The sequence below is a fragment of the Ixodes scapularis genome, unplaced genomic scaffold (genome assembly GCF_016920785.2).
Source record: "Ixodes scapularis isolate PalLabHiFi unplaced genomic scaffold, ASM1692078v2 PGA_scaffold3__209_contigs__length_174095766, whole genome shotgun sequence".
Lineage (NCBI taxonomy): Eukaryota > Metazoa > Arthropoda > Arachnida > Ixodida > Ixodidae > Ixodes > Ixodes scapularis.
Genome location: NW_024609868.1, coordinates 38,788,050 through 38,807,706, shown reverse-complemented (window position 1 = coordinate 38,807,706; position 19,657 = coordinate 38,788,050). Strand labels below are relative to the sequence as shown.

Below are 19,657 nucleotides of genomic sequence, written 5' to 3'. Positions count from 1 at the left end.
AGTTTCGGAATCGGCGCTCACGTGCGTTTGCTTGTTTGTCTTGTTTTAACGGCGTCTTCTCCGCTCCGTCGCTCGAATCAGTGGCTGTATCGTTTCTGCTGAGGTTCTTCTTTCTTCTTCTTGGTAGATCCCGCTTCTGTCACCATGTCAGAAAACGATGTTTATTGATTCGATTAGCGAGCGGATTACATGATGCTACACTGGCTACGCCATGGCTGGATCTCTGCGTCTGTGGCTTTAGCTCGGCTTGGCTTTCTCGACAGTCCAGTGTCTTTTGCTTGGCTTGGCTTCCTTGACAGTTATACCCGTTACATTCAACCTACACGAATAATTCCATGCAAAAACACTGACGAGAAGTCGTTTGTATTCCAGGAAAGTTTTATGTGACGATGCACCGGATGCGTATAATGAGACTGCTTAGATCACGGGCTCGTGTAAATTAAACATATATAAATGATTCGGACGAGCTCCAGTATCTTAGACTTCGCCACCTCAGTCAGTCGTCCTCGAATAGTGAGAGAAGTTAGAGCTCTCCGTTAACCTACTATTACTCGGTTACCGTTCTCAGAAAGTGTGTCATTTGTGATTACGTGCAGCGCAAACTACTTTGATAATGTAAATAATAATTAAAAAAATATAACTATTACTAATAACAAAAAGTGAAAGCCGTTTACCACTCCCTGTAACGCCGAATTGGAGCGCAGCTCTTGAGGAGGCGGAGGGAAGGGTACTGGGGGCCACGTGTTCTCGGGGGGGGGGGGGGGGGTCACGTGACCCCCCCCCCCCCCCCGAGGGCACGTGACCTTGGTGGGGGCACATGGAAGCAAACACGTGCCCCCCTCAGAGGTCACGTGACCTCGGGAGGGGGTCACGTGACCTCGGGGTGTCACGTGACTCCCCAGGTCACGTGACCAAAATTTTTCTGCTAGATTTAGCGGGGAAAATTTTCCGCTAGATTTAGCGGGGAAATTTTTTCCGCTAGATTTAGCGGAGAAGTTTTTTCCGCTAGATTTAGCGGGGAAATTTTTTTCGCTAGATTTGGCGGGGAAATTTTTCCGCTAGATTTAGTGGGGAAATTTTCCACTAGATTTAGCGGGGAAATTTTTTCGCTAGATTTAGCGGGGAAATTTTCCGCTAGATCTAGCGGGGAAATTTTTCCGCTAGATTTAGCGGGGAAATTTTTTCCGCTAGATTTAGCGGGGAAATTTTCCGCTAGATTTAGCGGGGAAATTTTTCCGCTAGACTTAGCGGGGAAATTTTTTCCGCTAAGTTTAGCGGGGAAATTTTCCGCTAGATTTAGCGGGGAAATATTTCCGCTAGATTTAGCGGGAAAATTTTCCGCTAGACAGCGGGGAAATTTTTTCCGCTAGATTTAACGGGAAAATTTTTTCCGCTAAATTTTTTCCGCTAGATTTAGCGGAGAAATTTTTCCGCTAGATTTAGAGGGGACATTTTTTCCGCTAGGTTTAGCGGGGAAATTTTCCGCTAGATTTAGCGGGGAAATTTTTTCCGCTAAATTTAGTGGGGAATTTTTTCCGCTAGATTTAACGGGAAAATTTTCCGCTAGATTTAGCGGGGAAATTTTCCGCTAGATTTAGCGGGGAAATTTTTCCGCTAGATTTAGCGGGGAAATTTTTTTCCGCTAGATTTAGCGGGGAAATTTTTCCGCTAGATTTAGCAGGGAAATTTTTCCGCTAGATTTAGCGGGGAAATTTACCCATAATGCACCGCGCGGTTACGCCGACGGCGACGCCGACGGCGACGCCGACGGCGACGCCAACGGCGACGGCGACGCCGCTCAAGCCGGAAACGGGGGCCTAAGAGCTGCGCTCTAAAAGTAATAACGTTAATATTAATAAAAGTAGCACCGTTATTAACAATTATAATAGCACTAAGTAAGTAAGTACTAATCATTTTATATTTGTTTCCAAAGCCGCCTTACAACCACGTTTTTGAATGAACCCACTCCATTGAACACTGCTGCCAATTAACAATAGTCTTTGCAATAATTGAAAAAATGTGCTAACTGATAACAAATAAAAAATATTCACCCAGGAAAAATAAAACGAAATGCAAATTATTGCGTCCAACCCGTAGCTCGGCTCACGGCCAGCGAAAACAGGGAACCGAAGCTAAAGAGACGCATTCTCCTCTCCCTCTAAAGAAAGGGCAGAAAGCACCAATAAGCGCCGACCGGATGTGAACTTCCCTTCCCCGCGTAGCCGTCCACGTGACGAACCGACGAGCACTTCCGGTCGGCGCCCGTGTCGCCGCCCTGGCGTTGGCTGCGGGATTGTAAAGCAGACGAAGCTGACCATCAGACGACGCGAGTTCGAGGGAGAAGCGAGATAAGTGACTCGTGAGTGAAAGGCGGCGCAAACCGTGTGACCGAGCATAATTAACGGCGACTCCGTATGATGCAGCGGTTGGCGTTTGCATGCTACCTGCAGAGGCTAAACAGAGCTTATTTTCGCGCTTTTGTTAACGTCGTCGTCGACCCAAACTGTCGTGTAATTATGTTTGTGGGGGCCACTGAGTGTAGACCGTCTGTGTTTGTCTAACGATGGCGTTTGTATAAATAAAATGCAAAACCAGAGAGGTAGGACCGCTAAGTCACGCGTTGGACGTCTGGCTCGTTATTGTGACGCTGTGCTTGAGCCAGGATATCAACGCACTCGAGGAACGTAGGTCCAAATAAGGTTTCTTATGGTCGCACGTGGTATGGCTGCGTAGTACATTTGACGATGCAAAGTATATGAAGTCAATTTTTGAGGGGTGCGAAGGGGTACAAACTACTGCTATTCGACTGGCTACATCTTCTTTTGTGCTTGGTTTTCGTTCGCATATACGTTCAGACTAGTTGGTTCTGACTAATAAGAAAAACACACGTAAAAAAAGGACGACAAGATGAGTTGCTTGTGTGCTACTCATCTTCTTGTATTCGTTTTTAGAAGAGTAAACGCTCGAGTTGAGGTCGCCTCCTCACCAGCGTTCGCTCTGCTGAATTGGAGAGAGAGAGAAAAAAGAACTTTATTCAAGCCGTCCATGTCCGGGCAGTATGAAATGGAAAGTGGTGGGAGGGAGCCTTCCCTCAACTCCTAAAGCCAGTTCACATACTTGTGTCCAGAGCTACCGCTACGCTTACGAACGAATGCAACCGGTGGGAACGAAGCGTTGCCGTGGCAACGAGGCGCCAAATGGCCGTTTCGGTCAATTCCCTTCGCGACGCAAGAAGTTGGGCCGGGCTGGACTTTTTTTGCTACATTTGGGAACGAACTCAGCGACCAAACCGGCTGACCAATCATAGGCCGAGGAGAGTTCGGTCACGCGCGTTGAATGCCGGTCGTGGTTTCTGATGTTTACTGAAAAGCATGGTGTCAAATGTGATCGTGGACGTGGTCGGCGTAGTGGAAGCGTAGAGCTTTTCCACTACGTGTAGAGCACTACCCTTAAGGCTACGGTCCCACGGCAGCCATCTTGAACAAGGCGTTATTTCAACCAATAGATGGCGGCACGTACCCGTGGGGTGGCCGAAACATTGGTTCACGGTGGGATGGCTCGAGCACCATCACGTTCGCCCCATGGCCTTGCTTGCGCCACTGCCAGCTGTGCTCAGCTAGCTCAAGTAGCGATGCGGTTCGGCGTTTGTCACGGGTTTTCGCAGTAAATCTTATCAAGAAGGAATCAGATGTTGATTGACTTGTCAATATTCTATCAATGAAAATTTCCTCTGCAGGAATGCACGCTCAGTAGACTCAATCTTCCAAGGTACCAGTGGAAGCGGACGTCAAGTAAACTGCTTCGCGATTTAGGGTACTTACCTCACCATTTTAATGACGACTAAAATAACGTCACGAAATATTGTGTTTCACGGGGTCCGGAAGATGTTGTAAAGGTTGTTACATCATAGGGGGGGGGGGGGGGGGGGGGTTCCCAGAAATTTTCTGGAAAGACTCGAAGTCTTCCTTGAGTCCCACGCACAGTAATTGAAAACGATCCACTATTCAGTCGGTGGGTGGCGAAACGTATCCGCAACTGCGGAATCATGGGCGATGCGTACTCTAAGTGGCTGGAAGTTTACACGATGCCTGCCACGACGTCCAAACACGTCGTTGACGTTCTACGGTCTCTTTTACCTACTTTTGCCCTACCGAAAATACTTTTCTCTGTAACGCGCCAAATCTTGCTTCAAATAAAATAAACAAGTTTTTGAAAAAAAAAAAACCGGCATCAGCCATCACATTATTGCACCATACCATCCTGCAACTAACGGGCAAGCAGAACAGAGGGTGTGCGAAACGAAGAAAAAGCCCTTTTGAAGCTTACAAAAGAAGCAGTTCAGTGAAGAATCGCCAGGTTCTTGTTCCAGCAGCACGCCCGACGGTCTCATATTACACGGTAAAAACAGTCGCCGAAGCAATATTCGGCGGGCGAAGAGCCACACCCCTCGATCCCATGCTACTATGGCCTACGAACGAAGATCAAGAGATTCCCAGGTCGGGAGTAATGGCAGTTTATTTGGTCGGACAACTCGTCTACGTGTGGAATTTCAGTGGAAGTCGGGCCTTCCATTTAAAACTTGAGTAGAAAAGGCTCTATATTGGTTGACCAGAAGGTATCATCTCTCTGAATAAGTTGGATATCAATGCCCTTGAGTGTAAATATAACTAAATCACAAAACTCTCTTTGTTTATTGTGTAACTGCCCTTGTATTTGATAGTAGAAGCTATTGTGGTGATCTGGACCCTTCACACCAGGCTCCTTTTTCTTATTTTTCGCCTCATACTCCTTTGCGGTTTAACTATGCTTCAAGAATCTTCTGGAACGGGAACACTTTACGTCATCGAGGCAATTTGTTCCAAGTAAGCAATCTGGGAATGCTGCTAGAAATCCGTCCCTCATATTAACGAATAAGCCGCACTTCTGCACAGTGCAGTTTTCCTGTTCCACGTACAGTTGTAAAGCAGCATCCTCAGTGATTCTACCATATTCTGTTGCGGGTGAAGAAAGTCTTTGGGTACACGATACTTGAAACAAGTCTGGCACTGTACGTTGTGGTTCGACACCCACTAATGTCGTCGTCCTTATAGAGCCTCATCCTTTAATCATTACCTCGTCACCTCATGTTGCTCTTCATCAACAGTAAGTACAATAGGCTGCCGCCATATTAAAATCAAAGAATTGAAAAATTGAGTCGTTCAGTCCTGCAACAAATTTACTATTTGTATAAAGTTATTTGCTTTACATTACCTCGAGACGATCGACGTCCATCGTTGATCTTCAAATACTTATACCTGCATATAATTTAGACGCACAAAAGGGGGGGGGGGGGGGGAGAGTCGGTGGCCGAGTGCATGGTCTAGCGCACACCAGCTCGGAGCGCTTGGAGCGAAAGCTCGCGCTGCAGAACCTACCCCGCCCCTGCCCGTTTCGATCTGGATGAGCATCGTACCGGCATGCGGTCGTGTATCCCTACTGCGTGGTGCACGTTGAAGACCCCAGGTTTGCGGTGGTACCGCACTGGCTAAATTGCTCATCTACAGCTGAGACACCAGACGCCCACCAAGGCAGACTGACTTCCGGCAGTATAAACATACACACAACAATTTGCAATTAGACGCATAATAACAAAGAACACAGCGTGCCGCCTCTTTTCTTTGGATGCCTTTTTTAAGCCAGCGAAAGCTCGCGCGTTCTCTCTTTGGAGACGGTTAGAACGGTCGCACATAAAACCCGCGTTTCTCCTACCCGGCCGCTTCCTCCTCTCATTATGTGTAGTTGGTTACAACTAAATAAGCTATAATAATGGTGTATTATTCGTATATAGTTTTAGTTTCAGTCAGGGAAAAGGAGATTCGCGGGAACTAGAGCCAATAAATGAGCGGCGCTTAGAGTATCGGTACTCTCTTCCCCGGCCGACAGTGTCGTGAACGCCGCCATTTTGGTGCTTGCGCAGAGCAGGCGCAACTGCCTATCGTCATGATTCAAAAGTGCGACATCCTCAGCATTAGATTCGGTGTTAGGAAGCTCATGTAATGTTGCTTTGCTTTGTCTCAAACGGTTTAAAGTGGAGGACAGAAAAGCGTGATGAAAGATGATGAGATGATGCACCTTTGCATTTAATTGCATTCTAATAATGACAGAAAAGCGTTTCCTGTGATTTCAGATGAAGCTTCAAATAACTGGCAACTATGATTTTAAGCCACAATATGACCAAGTGTCGCTACTCTAAAGCGTAGCTTATTTAATGACATTATTCATGCTCTTGTTCAAGAGGCTTGTAATACCTGGAGGGGCTGTGATTTAAGCCCCGTGGATTCCACAAGCCACTACCTTTTTTACACCTGCCTCTTCCTCATTATTCCAGCTTGTGCCAGTAAATTAGCGACGGTTCAGAGTAACGACACTTGGCCATATTGTGGCTTAAAATCATGGTTGCCAGTTATCTGAAGCTTCATCTAAAATCACAGGAAACGCTTTTTCGTTCCCCACAAAGGTTTAAACAACCCGCGACAGAGCATTGCAATATTGCATCAGCTTCCTAGCACCGCATCTAATGCTGAAGAATTCGTACTTTCGGATTATGTCGATCTGCCGTTGCGTTTGCTCTGAACAAGACCCAAAATGGCGGTGCCCAAAACAATTTTGGGGAACGGAGTGCCGATAATTTAAAGCTCATTTAGTGACTCTAGGCATGAAGTGAACTCGGGTGTATTCTTTTCCTCTTCGTCTTTATTGTTTATTTATTTCAATCATATCGCATAATGAACACATTATATCACGCTACGCTTGTGTAATTATTTGTCTTAGATTTATTAACCTGAATCAGTACTTAAACCATTCATTTATCAATAGCAAATCTTTCAATATATTTTTTAATGTGGAGGTAAAAAGACACGGAGATTGATGATGATACAGACGCCAACGCCGCCCTCGGAAATTTTTTGAACATTAGAAATCAGCAGTTTGTCTGCCATCCGCCAGGTAGCGCAACAAAACACCCAAACAGTGTTTAATTGTTTTTAAAATTATCTCAGCTCTACAACTATTAAAAAACCAAAGCAAGATCATTGTGACAATTTAATACATTTCAATGTATATCTATTCCAAACAATAAATGTTATTACATGCCAATAAATCTGTTTGATGTCCAAAAAGTGTATGCGTCAAAAACAGGTAAGTTCGAAGGGCTCCTGAAGCGTTATGACTTTGAAAATAAAAAAAAGCCATCGTCCATCTCTTGGGAAACCATTGTAGCTCTAAATGTTATAAAAGATTTTATCATAGTTTAATTATTTCCTCAACAGCATTTGAAGTACCATGACTCGAAGCACCAAAAAGTGCTACGTTTGATATAACATATCTAAGCAAAAAAAAATTTTACACAACATTGAATTTTTTTCTGCATATTACCAATTATAAGCACTACATCTGTAACTAATTTCATTGTCCTAGCGCTTGTCATTAAAAACATATTTGTCATGAAAATTGTCAATTTTAGGGCAATATTTGGAGGGATGAAAAAAACAAAGTAGTGCAAATACCAAAAAAGTGTATCGTTACATACTGCTCCGACATTATCTTAACAAAACTGCTATATTGGAACCGTGTTATCTTTAATGGATCGTTCATAAAACATGAACTAGCGGAGCAAGTGAGGGTCCGCGCCATCATATTCGCAACGCTACAAATGCGCATGAACAGTGAAAACCAACACACACATAATATCAAATGAAAGAGGATTGCATTGCCTTTCGAATGACATCAATCTCACAAAACAGTATTTAAAAGGAGATGAGTAATGACCTGCCAAAAAGTACCTAAACTGCCACATTCAGTGGGACCGTGGCCTTAACTGTGAATTCTCGTTGCGTTTCGCAATGATAAACCAGCACCTCCTAGAGAGAAAGACACGTCTATTCGTGCTGTGATGTCGTGGTGGCACCCTCGAGACAGCAGAAACGCTCGTGCTGTCGTGTTTGTTTACCTCGGCTACGATGGTCCTTTTTTTAGTATTTGTGTTCTCGAATATCGCTCAGATTTCTTATTCTGCGCACTCCATGCGTGTGCTCAAGTTCACGCGTGGTTTTAGCAATCCTGAACGCTCGCAACGTCTACGTGATCATGAAATCATATTTATTTACGTCGCTATATTGCTGCTAAAACAAGATCGTATTCTGTAATCGTAGAAAAAGCGTGTGGGGAGTTTTGTACTCTTGGTAAAGTCATCCGTTAATGCCGTGATTGTCGAAGACGGTGTACTGCATCTTTTTTTTTTTTTTTTCTTTTTTTTTTTCATTCACTTAGCCTTGCCTGCCTATCCTGGAAAAAATAATAATGTATAAATCTTGAAGCTATAGAAAACTGTCTGTCCATTTTCTGTTACGCCAGTGAGTTGCAGCGCGTCCCCTTTTCTTAGACAGTCACCGTGGAAGCAGCTGACGGCAGCGGAGAAGCGGCCGCCGTGCTGACAACCTCGGGCCCTAAACTCGTCAAACGGAAAGTTGGAGCCGAAAGTTTTCTGAGCGCGCCTATTGGACTTCGGCGAAAAAAGCGCCAAGTCATCGTCGTGATAGGCCAATCAGTGCGCTCAGTCAACTTCGGCCTCAACTTTGTGTTTGACGAGTTTAGGGCCCCTGCTGCGCTTATTGCAGTGGTTGCAGGAGTGTTTACGCGCGGCGCAGAGTGGTCGTTTCAGTCACTCCGGTCACAACGGACGCAGTCGTAGCTAACGCACTCGCTGCGGATATCTGAACCAACCATTAACCTGGCAATTTTTTTTTTTTTTGCTTGCGTAACGTACACACGATTTCAACTATCAGACATCCTCTTCTAAAGCGGCGCTGCAGTTGCCACTGCGAATCTCAAACGACTTGGTTTGTGCGCACACCTGGTGTGGGCAAACACGGGCTTGTTTCTAAACGACGTGTTTATGAATAGTCTCCGCACAGTTTACGAACAAGAGCAGCGAGTGCGGACGTGCGGTACGGAAAAGAGCTTGGACGGCCGGGACCTTCTCCCAGGAAATTTCTGCGCCCCCAAGGCATCTACCGAAGTAAGCAACCACCGTCAACGAATCTTCGTCTTTCTCTTCCTCTAACATCAAGAGAAGTTGCATGCTGCGAAGTCATAAACCTCAGGGCCAATGATAGGGGTTACTGAACCTCATTTTCATAGATGCCGACAGACACTTCCAATCACACTAGTATTCGGCGTGCGACGCAATATCGTAACGTCACCAAACCCGAACCCTAACAGAAAGCCTGAGTAAAACCGTTTTTTTTTTTTTTTTTCATCGAGCCGGAACAAAACCGTAGCCGAAATTAAGCGTAAATAAGGGACTTTTAGCAGACCGTTACCGTGTTTCGTGTGCTGCGCTACCGGAGCCTTTGAAGCATGCTATTAGGCGCGCGCTCCCCGCGGTCACAGAACACCCGGGCAAGCGCTTAAAAGCATGCTTCAAAGGTTCCGGTAGCGCGGTACGCGGAACACAGTAATGGTTTGCTAAAAATCACGAGCCCGAACGGAACAGCAAATTCATATTTCGGGTACAGGTTCATTGAAAAACGGTTTGACGCCTAAGTCTTGAGGTAGGTGGCGCGAAGTCAATTAAATATTTGCGACGGTGGCGTGAGTAGCGCAGTTTTGACTAAACAAACCGCAGCCACGAGGAGACTAACTCAATAATAATGATACAAATAAAAATATTTCACGTCTATGTGCAGCCCTTACTTGGCGTTTGCATGTCGGCGCGGTAGCGCACACTTGTATACTTCGTTTCACCTTTCCATAAACCATAAAAGAAGCTACGAGTCATCGGCACCACTCCATAGTTCGGAGGGTATCACGTGTCCTTCCGGTTGGGCGGTGCGACGCAGGCAGCGCGAAGTCACATGACAAGCTACGAACTATGGATTGGCGCAGGTAGTTCGTAGCTTCAATCATTAAACGTGCACTCTTAGAAAAAAGGGTATGGATAGTCCTCCCTTAGGGGGAGGAACGGTCTTGTAACCTATGTTTCTTTAGAAAGGGAGAAACTTTCGTCCCTGAAGCAGGGGAGCAAAGTTCCTCCGTCGCTTGCATCTAAATATGGCGGCCCCGAATCGAGCCAATCGAGCCCAATAAGGCTTGCCGAGGACGCTACGTCTCTCGTACGAGACGAGAGCAGCAGCAAATAAAAGCGTAACACGAGCTTTCCCCAAACTGTGTTTATTTCCGAAGCCAGATTCCCCCCACAGGCACAGAAACTTGCGTTTCGAAAGCTTCGCGCACTTTGCGTCTTACATTTGGTGTCCCTCGAGTCACAATACTTTCGTCAACCGCAGATCACGGAGAAGGGCAAACTCAATCCGCAAAACCAAAAGTTGCTCTCGAAAGAACAAACTCGAAGCCGCTGCAGCCGCTGTTTATCGCGTAGCGTGAAAGGTTAAATCGCTAGCCACCAGATGGCGAGGTCAAACAGAGTAATTGCAAGTAGCTAGGCTAGGTGGCGCTATGTACCGCCCAATTCATATTCTACAAAAAATAATTTGCTCTTCTCAGAGCCACTACTGCGCTTGGGGATCCTCTACTATGCACACATTACGCTTATTAGAAGCATCAGGTGAACATACATTGAGCACATACACGGCACACACAAATATCAATATAACGGAACGCCACACTAACCCACACACTACAGTCGTGCTTTGCGTTTCCGTCTTTTATACTGGTCGTTTTGCACGTACCGAACGTTTCGGTGACTCCCTAAGCAATAAACAATATTCCCAGCATGTTGATTTTTTCCCAGCAATGTCATACCTCTGAGAGTATTTTGAATGGCTCAGGGGATTAATCTCTTATTAAAAAGTAAACGCTCGATCATGCCGTAATTATTTGAAAGCTAATTAATCAAGCCGCTCCAATGCGGTTCGAAGCCATGAGTTTGTTTCCCCACACGGCACGTCGTAGCCTGTATTTCTATTGTTTTTTTTCTATTTGTGCTGTTCGCGCAAAGCTGTAATTGCCGTCTTTACTTAATCTCTGTAGAGCGTATATTCACTCAGCTGGAAGTGATGCTTCACGGGCTGAGAAATCGCATTTCGATCAACTTGAATGCAGTCAAAGCCGCGACTTGCGGCAGGTGTTAAGTGTACGGAGCTACGCCATGGCGAGCCCGAAAACTTCTAGCGCTCATCCCACCGCGCCACTTGGATTGCAGTTTCTTCAGGAACCGTAGTATATTTAAACAGCAAAATAAAGGCTAGCTTTTTTTTTTCGATTTTACTTACTATTGTGTTTTAATGGCGAAATTCCATACTGTAAATATACGTACTTTCCGTCACGATATCGTACTGTTCAGTCCTTGCCCCAGAGCGCAATCGCTCTCGGGGACGAGACAATTCCGACAGTCACATTGGCCACTGTACGATAGCGATAGAAGCTTCTACTGTTGAGACCAGCGTTCCAACATGACCATCCCCACGTTGATCCATTGCACGTAATCCCTCAAATGGTATTAAACTTTTTAATGTAAAGCGAAATGTCAACCTGCGACACCCCGCCACCTCCGATCACGGCCCGACCAACGGCATCAATGCCCGACCAGGTTACGATCTCATCTTGTTGTTACACCACTGATACGCAAACACACGGTCACATCGGCGATAATTCCAGTCTTCTGTTCACAACCCACAACACTGCCATCACGATGCTGCAGCTATGTTGCTGACACGCACAAATACAGAACTTACGGCCACTATAGTGGGACGCAACGCCACTGTCAAAAAAAAGCCTCCTTTGTTGTAGTATAATTTCAAGGACAAAAACAAGCGTCTTCTTTCAGTCCCTCCTTCGCAAAAGTTGATGACTTAACTGAGGGGTCGCAGTACCCTCAGTTACCATTATATTTGTACTAAAACTATGTGCAAAAGCTAATATAATTATATTCCTAGCCGACGTGTTGGGATAAGTATACATCTAGCAAAAAGAATAAAACAGGAAGAGAACGAGACACAGACGGCCCCATGTTTTATTCTTTGTTCTAGAAGTAAACTAATATAAATGTACCTGTTCGTTGTTTTGCCGCCCCTATAATATTGTGTTTTTTCGGAAATGGTAATATTTTTTTAAAAAGAGAGTTTCATTCGAACTATAAAGAAAAAAAAAAAAAAAACTGTGCTCTATTCCGACAGAGCAGATGAGTGTTATGATGTTGCCGTGTTAACTTCTTATGACTTATTCTAATCTCGGGTAGCAAAGGTCCGAAAAGACATTCCTTAGTGTAAAACGACGTTACTAATATCTTGGAAAACGTATTTATTAAAACCTCGTCTGAGGCCCTTCATGTAGAGGGTACTCTTTTAATATAAATAACTGAATAATGAGCAACTACTCAATTAGAAAAACAAGCTTAAAGATACAATCTCACAAAATCTCATATGCCAACAGAGATAACATACAACTAGAGGTTCTTTCCTCCTTTGAGGCGTGCTATTGTTTTGCGCAGGCGTTCACGCTTTTTAACCCAAATGAAATAAAGCAAAAGTTTGAAAAAACAAAGTCTGTACGCAGTTTTATCAGTACCTAACCGTCTTTTTGAACAAAAATTCTGTTGTTGCAATCTCTATCTTGACACATTGACCACAACTGTTCGTGCGCTGTCGGCAAAGAAAAATACAAATCTAAATGCAACAAAAAAAAAAAAATTGAAGGAATTGGCGGAACATTCCCCAGGGACGGGACAACCGCGAAGGCCGTTGAAAGCTTGAGTGTCGCGGCGATGTCGTGAAGAACGGCCCGCACCTCCCGACGATCGAAGAACATTTCGTAACGTTATTGTGTAGACACTCGCCGCACCCTGTTTGTTGCCATATTTGTCGAGCAACCGCTACGCCTCTGGCAGCCGCATGCGTCCAGCGGTCAGTCACCTTCGCTTACAAAAGCTATCGGAGCACGACAGACAGCCGAAACAACAAGGGGATGGGCGGAAATGGCGAAAGTTACCCAATCTGATTGTCTGGCACCTCTGTAGATGCCCGGGATATCCTGGTTTTTGTTAGGCTATAAAGCGACATCGTGTATGTCGGTGCGCGTCGTGTGTGTTTTGTTCGTTACGCTTCTTCCTGAAAACGGACAATGCTGTGAAGGCACCCTACTGTAGGAGCACGCGGTCTTTGGTGATGACGGTGCCTCTTGCTGAAGCGTACCGTATGTTCCTTCCGAGTGTGGCGGGCGCATGGCGGAAAAGGAATATGTGTCGATGCGTTTTTTTTTTTTTTTTTTTATCACTGTCCACAGACCGGTTCCTGCACCCGAGGTCCCATATCCGTAGGATTCCGTGTTTTCGGAGTTGATTCTTTCTGAAATTCGGAGGGTTCTTTTCGGAGTTCTATCGGAGTTTATTTTGAAATATTCATGATTATCCGAAATTTGAAGTTTAAATTTTCTTTGTTCTATATTTCTAAATAAGAAAAAAAAATATTCGGAGAAAAACGTCCACCAAATTCATAAAAAAAAGAAAGAAAAAGTCACCGGTATCGAAAGATATTTTTGAAGCTCTGTTTGGTATTGGAGCCCTTGCGATTGGCAGTACTAACTTTCCCGTGACACATCTTGAAAACAAGTGAAACTTGAATAAACGTCGGTACTTTAAGATAACCAAACACGTACAATGCTTTCAGCTGCCGTCTTCATCCTGTGAAATCTACAGGTTCACGCCTTCCACTGCTCTAAAAACACAACCTCTCCGTCCTCTAAGAAGCTCAAATGGGATCCACCCTGAAAACCGGAATAGTGACTTTTGTCGTGGTTCAGAAATAGAAGTACCCATTGTACTGAAAGAATATTAACGATACAAACGACGAAACGTTTTTTTTTTTTGTCAATAAACAAAAGAAAAAAAAAATTATTGGCTTTTTCTAAAATTTCTAGCTGAGAGCTTTGACAAACTTTATTCGTAAAATATCATCTTTTTTTATTTTTATTTTGACCTCAAAATTTTGAGGTTTTTGGATAAATCCGAATTGCCGTACTTTTACCGGCGAGTGTTTCTCGGAGCTCATTGAATTTATTCGCGAACACGGGACCCGACATATCCGTCATCCATCGATTGTACTGGATGCCTGGAAACATCCTGGAACGGAGTGACTTTTGGCAAATTTGCCGCAAGTTTGATAACAATTTGTGATAACCGTCACTTGTGCCACTCCTTGGCTCCTAGAGAACGTAAGAGTTCAAACATCAAAGTACCCACTATTGCTAGAGAAAGGTACGCTTGGAAAATAACACCGAGAGCTACAATTAGAGACAAAGGAGCGTGTTGAGCGCTGCTCACAGTTAGTCACACTCCCGCCTACATGAAGACTATGATTAATTAAATTAAGCAGACTGCAAAAGAAAGCGATGCTAACTTCAATGGATTACCTCAGTGTCTCCAGCTATCAAGCATATATTCATTGTATATTCGTCATAAATACGAAGTGCTAACTATGGCTTCCATGCGCACCCCGATACTCAAAATTGGGGCAGTTCCCGCTTGGAGACAATTTTTGTGGCCGCATAGAGCATACGAAAGATTAATCTGCCTAGCTTTAATCGGCACTCAAGATCTGCGAAGGCTCGTGAAATACAGATACTTTTGAAATAATCAGGGGGGTAAAGGTGGGTGAGGAGGAGTGGCAAATCCCGTGCGCCGACATCCTGGGTCCCGAGTGAACGAACGCAAAAGAGAGCGACAGAACACGAGAGAAAGAAAGCAACGTTGCCATTGTAACGCGAAGAGTGAAAACTCTCAGCAATATAAACAGTAATAATTTAATGTTGTAAACTAAATTATGAGCTATTCTAACGCTTATAAAAAGCAATAAACTCATTACGCTGCATTAACTTCTTTTCTGTCGAAATCTCGGAAATCTGGTGGTTGCGCAGTTTTGTATTCCTCAACCGCGCCCAGCCACGCCCCACCGGCGAAGCCGGGTATATGGTTTAGTTTAGCGTTAACGCGAGGCCGTACATCTGCGCGCTTTTCAAAAAGAAAGCTTCGAAAGGAACGTGAATATCTTTCCACCGGTAAGTTCGTGAATTGTTGAAGTTCACGAAACTGCTCTGATGATGTAACCGTGTTTGGGACCCCGAGGGTCTGCCTGCATGATTCGCCGCTTGCGGCAGCCAGAATGTATGGGAAAATGGCAGACCTTTTCCTCTAGAGTTAGCATAGAGATCATACATACTAACTCTAGAGGAAAAGGTCCGCCATTTTCCTATACATTCTGGCTGCCGCAAGCGGCGGATCATGCAGGCAGACCTTCTGGGTCCCAAACACGGTTACATCATCAGAGCAGTTTCGTGAACTTCAACAATTCACGAACTTACCGGTGGAAAGATATTCACGTTCCTTTCGAAGCTTTCTTTTTGAAAAGCGCGCAGATGTACGGCCTCGCGTTAACGCTAAACTAAACCATATACCCGGCTTCGCCAGTGGGGCGCGGCTGGGCGCGGTTGAGGAATACGAAACTGCGCAACCACCAGATTTCCGAGATTTCGACAGAAGGGAAGTTAATGCAGCGTAATGAGTTTATTGCTTTTTATAAGCGTTAGAATAGCTCATAATTTAGTTTACAACGTTAAATTATCCCTGTTTATATTGCTAAGAGTTTTCACTCTTCGCGTTACCATGGCAACGTCGCTTTCTTTCTCTCGTGTTCTGTCGCTCTCTTTTGCGTTCGTTCACTCGGGACCCAGGATGTCGGCGTACGGGATTTGCCACTCCTCCTCACTCACCTTTACCCCCGTGAGAGTTAGTATGTATGATCTCTATGGAAATAATTTGAATGAACTCCGCCAGGCTGCGCCACCAAGTAAGTTGACCAAGTTGACGCGAGTATAGCCAGGCGTTGGGGCTGTCCACTTTCGGATACATTTATAAAATATTTTTCCAGTTTTGTTAATATAAGCTGTTCTGAAATACGTATGTTTACATGCTGCTCTAATCAAACTAGTTAAGCAATAACATCAGCGATAATAAGAACTACGTGCAGGTAACAGCAAATTAAAAAAAAAATAAAAAATACCTGTAAAAAAATAATATAAACGACCGCTCCGTACCTGGAGAGCGGCCCGAGAGCTAAACACGAAACCGATAACTCTAGCTCAAAGCCAAAGAAAGCACAAATCCAGAAACCCATAATCCGCGTTCTCCCCTCCTTCCCAAAGAAATCAAAAACAAAGAAGAAAGATGCAGAAAACGGCAATAAACGCTCTCCGGAAGCGAACTTCCCTTCCCGCGGCAGCACCCACGTGACGAACCGGCGCGCACTTCCGGTCGGTCCCGGTGTCGCCGCCCTGGCGAGCGATCCGAGAAACAGCAGCAAAGCAGACGCAGCAGACGACGCGCGCTCGCGGGAGAAGCGAATGAACGGCGACGCGGGACGGAGCGGCGCAGGATGACTCACCGAGGCTTCGTCGGATGCTTCGGACGGCGTCGCTTTTCCCACCAACGGCTTCCACCTGCGTGAAGCGGTGAAAATGGAGTTTACTATCGCGGTGCTTCTGTCAACGACGCCGTCGATTCGGCCAGCACCGTGCTGTTTTGTGTGTGGGTGCCAGTGAGTGCGTGCTGCCGCGGGTTCGCTTCCTTTGTTGACGCGGTGGCTAGCGTCGCCGTGCTACCTCGGCCGACATGCAACGCGGTTTCTGGCGCTACGCGCTGGGCGCTTGGTTTCTTCTCATGGACTACGCGGCGACGCCGTGCTCGAGCAAGGATATGAACGAACTCGATGAAAGTAAGTACCCAACGAGTTTGTCGTGACCTCGCTGTTTACCGTCTTCTGTGTTGTTGCATGACAAAAGACTGCTAATACACCGTACAAAAGGCAATCTGCGGGCAGTCGGAGACATATGTTTCTTTCTTGTACGTCACATTGGCCTTACAAAAACTGCCTGCATACATGCGTGTGGAACAAACACGTTTCGAAGATGCTTTACGAAACGAACACCGCGGGTCTTTTGTATGGTGTGAATGCGTCTTCATGCTCGCGTTGCGAATTCGGAGACAGTCTAGCAATGAGGCTACGATATCATGGCTTATATTCAACCATGCGAGATCAAACGTGTTTGTTCATTTTTGCGTCACCATTCACCTCGAGAGTTATCCGCTCGCTCCCAAGAGCACACGGCTCCAATCAGAGCGTTCGTCGTTCGAGCTTCACCGCGTTGCTGGCAGAGAGCCTCGTGGCGAAGCACGCCGACATCGCTCCGGCCGCGTCTCCTGGGGAATCAAAGCTCGCGGAGCGGGTCCTCATCGGCCGATTCGGACACCTCCGGCGGACCGGAAACCGCAATCCGTCCAATAATCTGATGACGCAGATTTCGACTCTCTCGCTGCTTCGGGTAGCTTAACCAGGCGACGCTATACGCTCAACTGTACGTTGCTCGTTTTTGTTTTTGTTTTGTTTAGCTAAGTTTTTCTATAATTGACTAGGAACTGCATAGAACCATAGATTGTTGATCTAGTTTCAGTTCACTATTCATGGCTTGCACGTGAGGTCATCGCACCATGCTGGGGGTCATTCCTATTTGTTCTTGCGGAGAGAAACAAATTAGGCCTTATTAAATGACGAAAATATTATAAAATATTTTTGTCATACCTTTCGAGCTCGCTTGCATTTTTGCATTTAATTGCATTAAAACCCTTATTAAATGTATGCGGCAAAAGCTACACCCGCCGGCAATATGAAGGTGAACACCTTACCTGGTTTCTCAACGTCTCAAACGTCTCAACTCTCAACGTCTCAAATGGTACGTGGCTTGGGGTCTAAACTTTGCGTTCTAGCCCTCTTCTGGGACAGAGCTTCTTCCAAAACTTGAAGGAGCGTCAAAAACAAGAGAGCTGTTCACCTTCATATCGCTCATGAGTGTACGCGTTCAGCAGCAAAAGCCACCACCATTGATTTATTCCCCTAAAGTCGCGGTCATATCGTTCAATGCAGACATGATGAAAGAATTGCATGACTAGTGTGATCGAACCACCATATAAAGAAGAAACAGGACTCAGACCCCAACCCCCCGGTAACTAGGACTTCCTACACAGAGTATACAAAGCTATGCTACACACCCGCAGAGCTCCTCTCCAGATATTTTGGAACATCCAGACGGACAATCTCGGATAAATCTTTGACCACCGCCATTGCAGCTCGTGTGACGTTGATGCCAGCCATGCATAAACAAGCACCGCGAGTGTGAACGCAAGGAACGGGCGGCAGCAGCGACGCCGATCCAGAAATTGGTCAGCGTGCGTTTCTAGTACCGCGGACGTGCTGCGCGTTTGTAAACAGATCAGGCGTCGATTTGTGCCTCTGTAAGAACGCGAAAAAGAAAAACAGAAAGAAAAGCCAGCGAGAATTTGCAATGCAAAGAAGTCGAATGAAGGCCACGTTTTAAATTCGCTCTTCTGCAGCGAAATATCTGGTTGCGTGGTGGATACATCATTGAAGCGGTTTACTTAAATAGGGCGCTATTAACGCGAATGAGTGATATTAGTCTCTGCAATTCCGTGGCTCTGAGCGCGCTTGTTCACGTGCTTGAGTTTGAAGAATTACTCATGAGCCACACGCATGTGTGAGCGATCCATACTTGAGACACAACGCTGTCAAAGCTGCTGGTACGAAAGCATCTCTTCACCAGTGTCTCATTTTCGCGAGCGGCACGTGGACGTGAACCGCAAGGTCAAGCCATACACTCGAGCCAGCAGCTTTGACAGCGCTGTGCGCTAGCGCAGAGATGTTTCGGTGGCGTCCCTTCATAGGTGACTCCCCGTCCCGCGACTCGCGGGACTGTCCCGCATTGAGGGCTCGTGTCCCGCGTCCCGCGAGAAATTCCCGAATCTTCAAAATGTCCCGCATTTCACACTGTCGTAAAATTCGCTTTGCAACTTATGGTGCTTCCCAGCAATGCGGCACGGGGAAGCGCGGGGGTCGCTGCATCGCAATGGTACGAGATTTTCTATCCAAGCATAGCGAAAAGCGACCGGCATTCTTGCAGGGGAACTGACGCGCATGCGCCGTTGTGCCTCTCCCCTTGGTTGCAAAATATTGTGAGAGAAATTTACTCGCCAAAATTTTAAATATGAAGTCCTGTAATTATTTTCATATCGTCGTGTGAATGCAAAAGTGTCGCTGAATGTTTTTTTTTTTCTTTTTAGTGAAGGCAGAAAGCCTGCAACTCGCAGCGGTCCAAAAAGAAAATAATGTTGTGCGTAGAACCATGCTGAATACCCGAAAAAGATTTACTGCTCCTTAATTTCGTTTAATGCACTGAGTTCTGCTGCAGTTGATTTTTATACTTTCAACTTCGACACATTTAATAACATGAAGATATATCCCTGAGAGTGAAAATGATTTTAGAATAATTATTTCAAGGCAATTTGCGGGTGTATAAACCGCAGAAGGTATTAAATGTGTTAAGAGAGCTCGTTTCGTGTTCGTAAATTCCTCCCCCACCTCACTCACCCCCCCCCCCCCCCCCCCCCCCTCCCCGGTCCCGTGTCCCGCATTTCGCTAGCAGAAAGGTGGTCACCCTAGTCCCTTCCTATGGTTTCCATCTGTGACGTCGCGACCAGGATTTGCCTCTCGCCGTCATGTCAGGAGTTGTGATGAAGATGTTGTACGCCAGGACGTGCAGG

The 19,657-nt window shown here is 45.7% G+C and overlaps 1 protein-coding gene across 1 annotated transcript in view; it reads left to right on the top strand.

Annotated features, from left to right (window-relative positions):
* The first annotated feature begins 16,657 nt into the window (after positions 1–16,657).
* LOC8038916 (multiple epidermal growth factor-like domains protein 9) overlaps positions 16,658–19,657 on the top strand; it is a 171,144-nt gene continuing 168,144 nt past the window's right edge. Inside the window, exon 1 of the mRNA XM_029982979.3 lies at positions 16,658–16,760. Coding sequence (XP_029838839.3) covers positions 16,658–16,760 — 103 coding nt within the window. The remainder of the gene's footprint in view (positions 16,761–19,657) is intronic.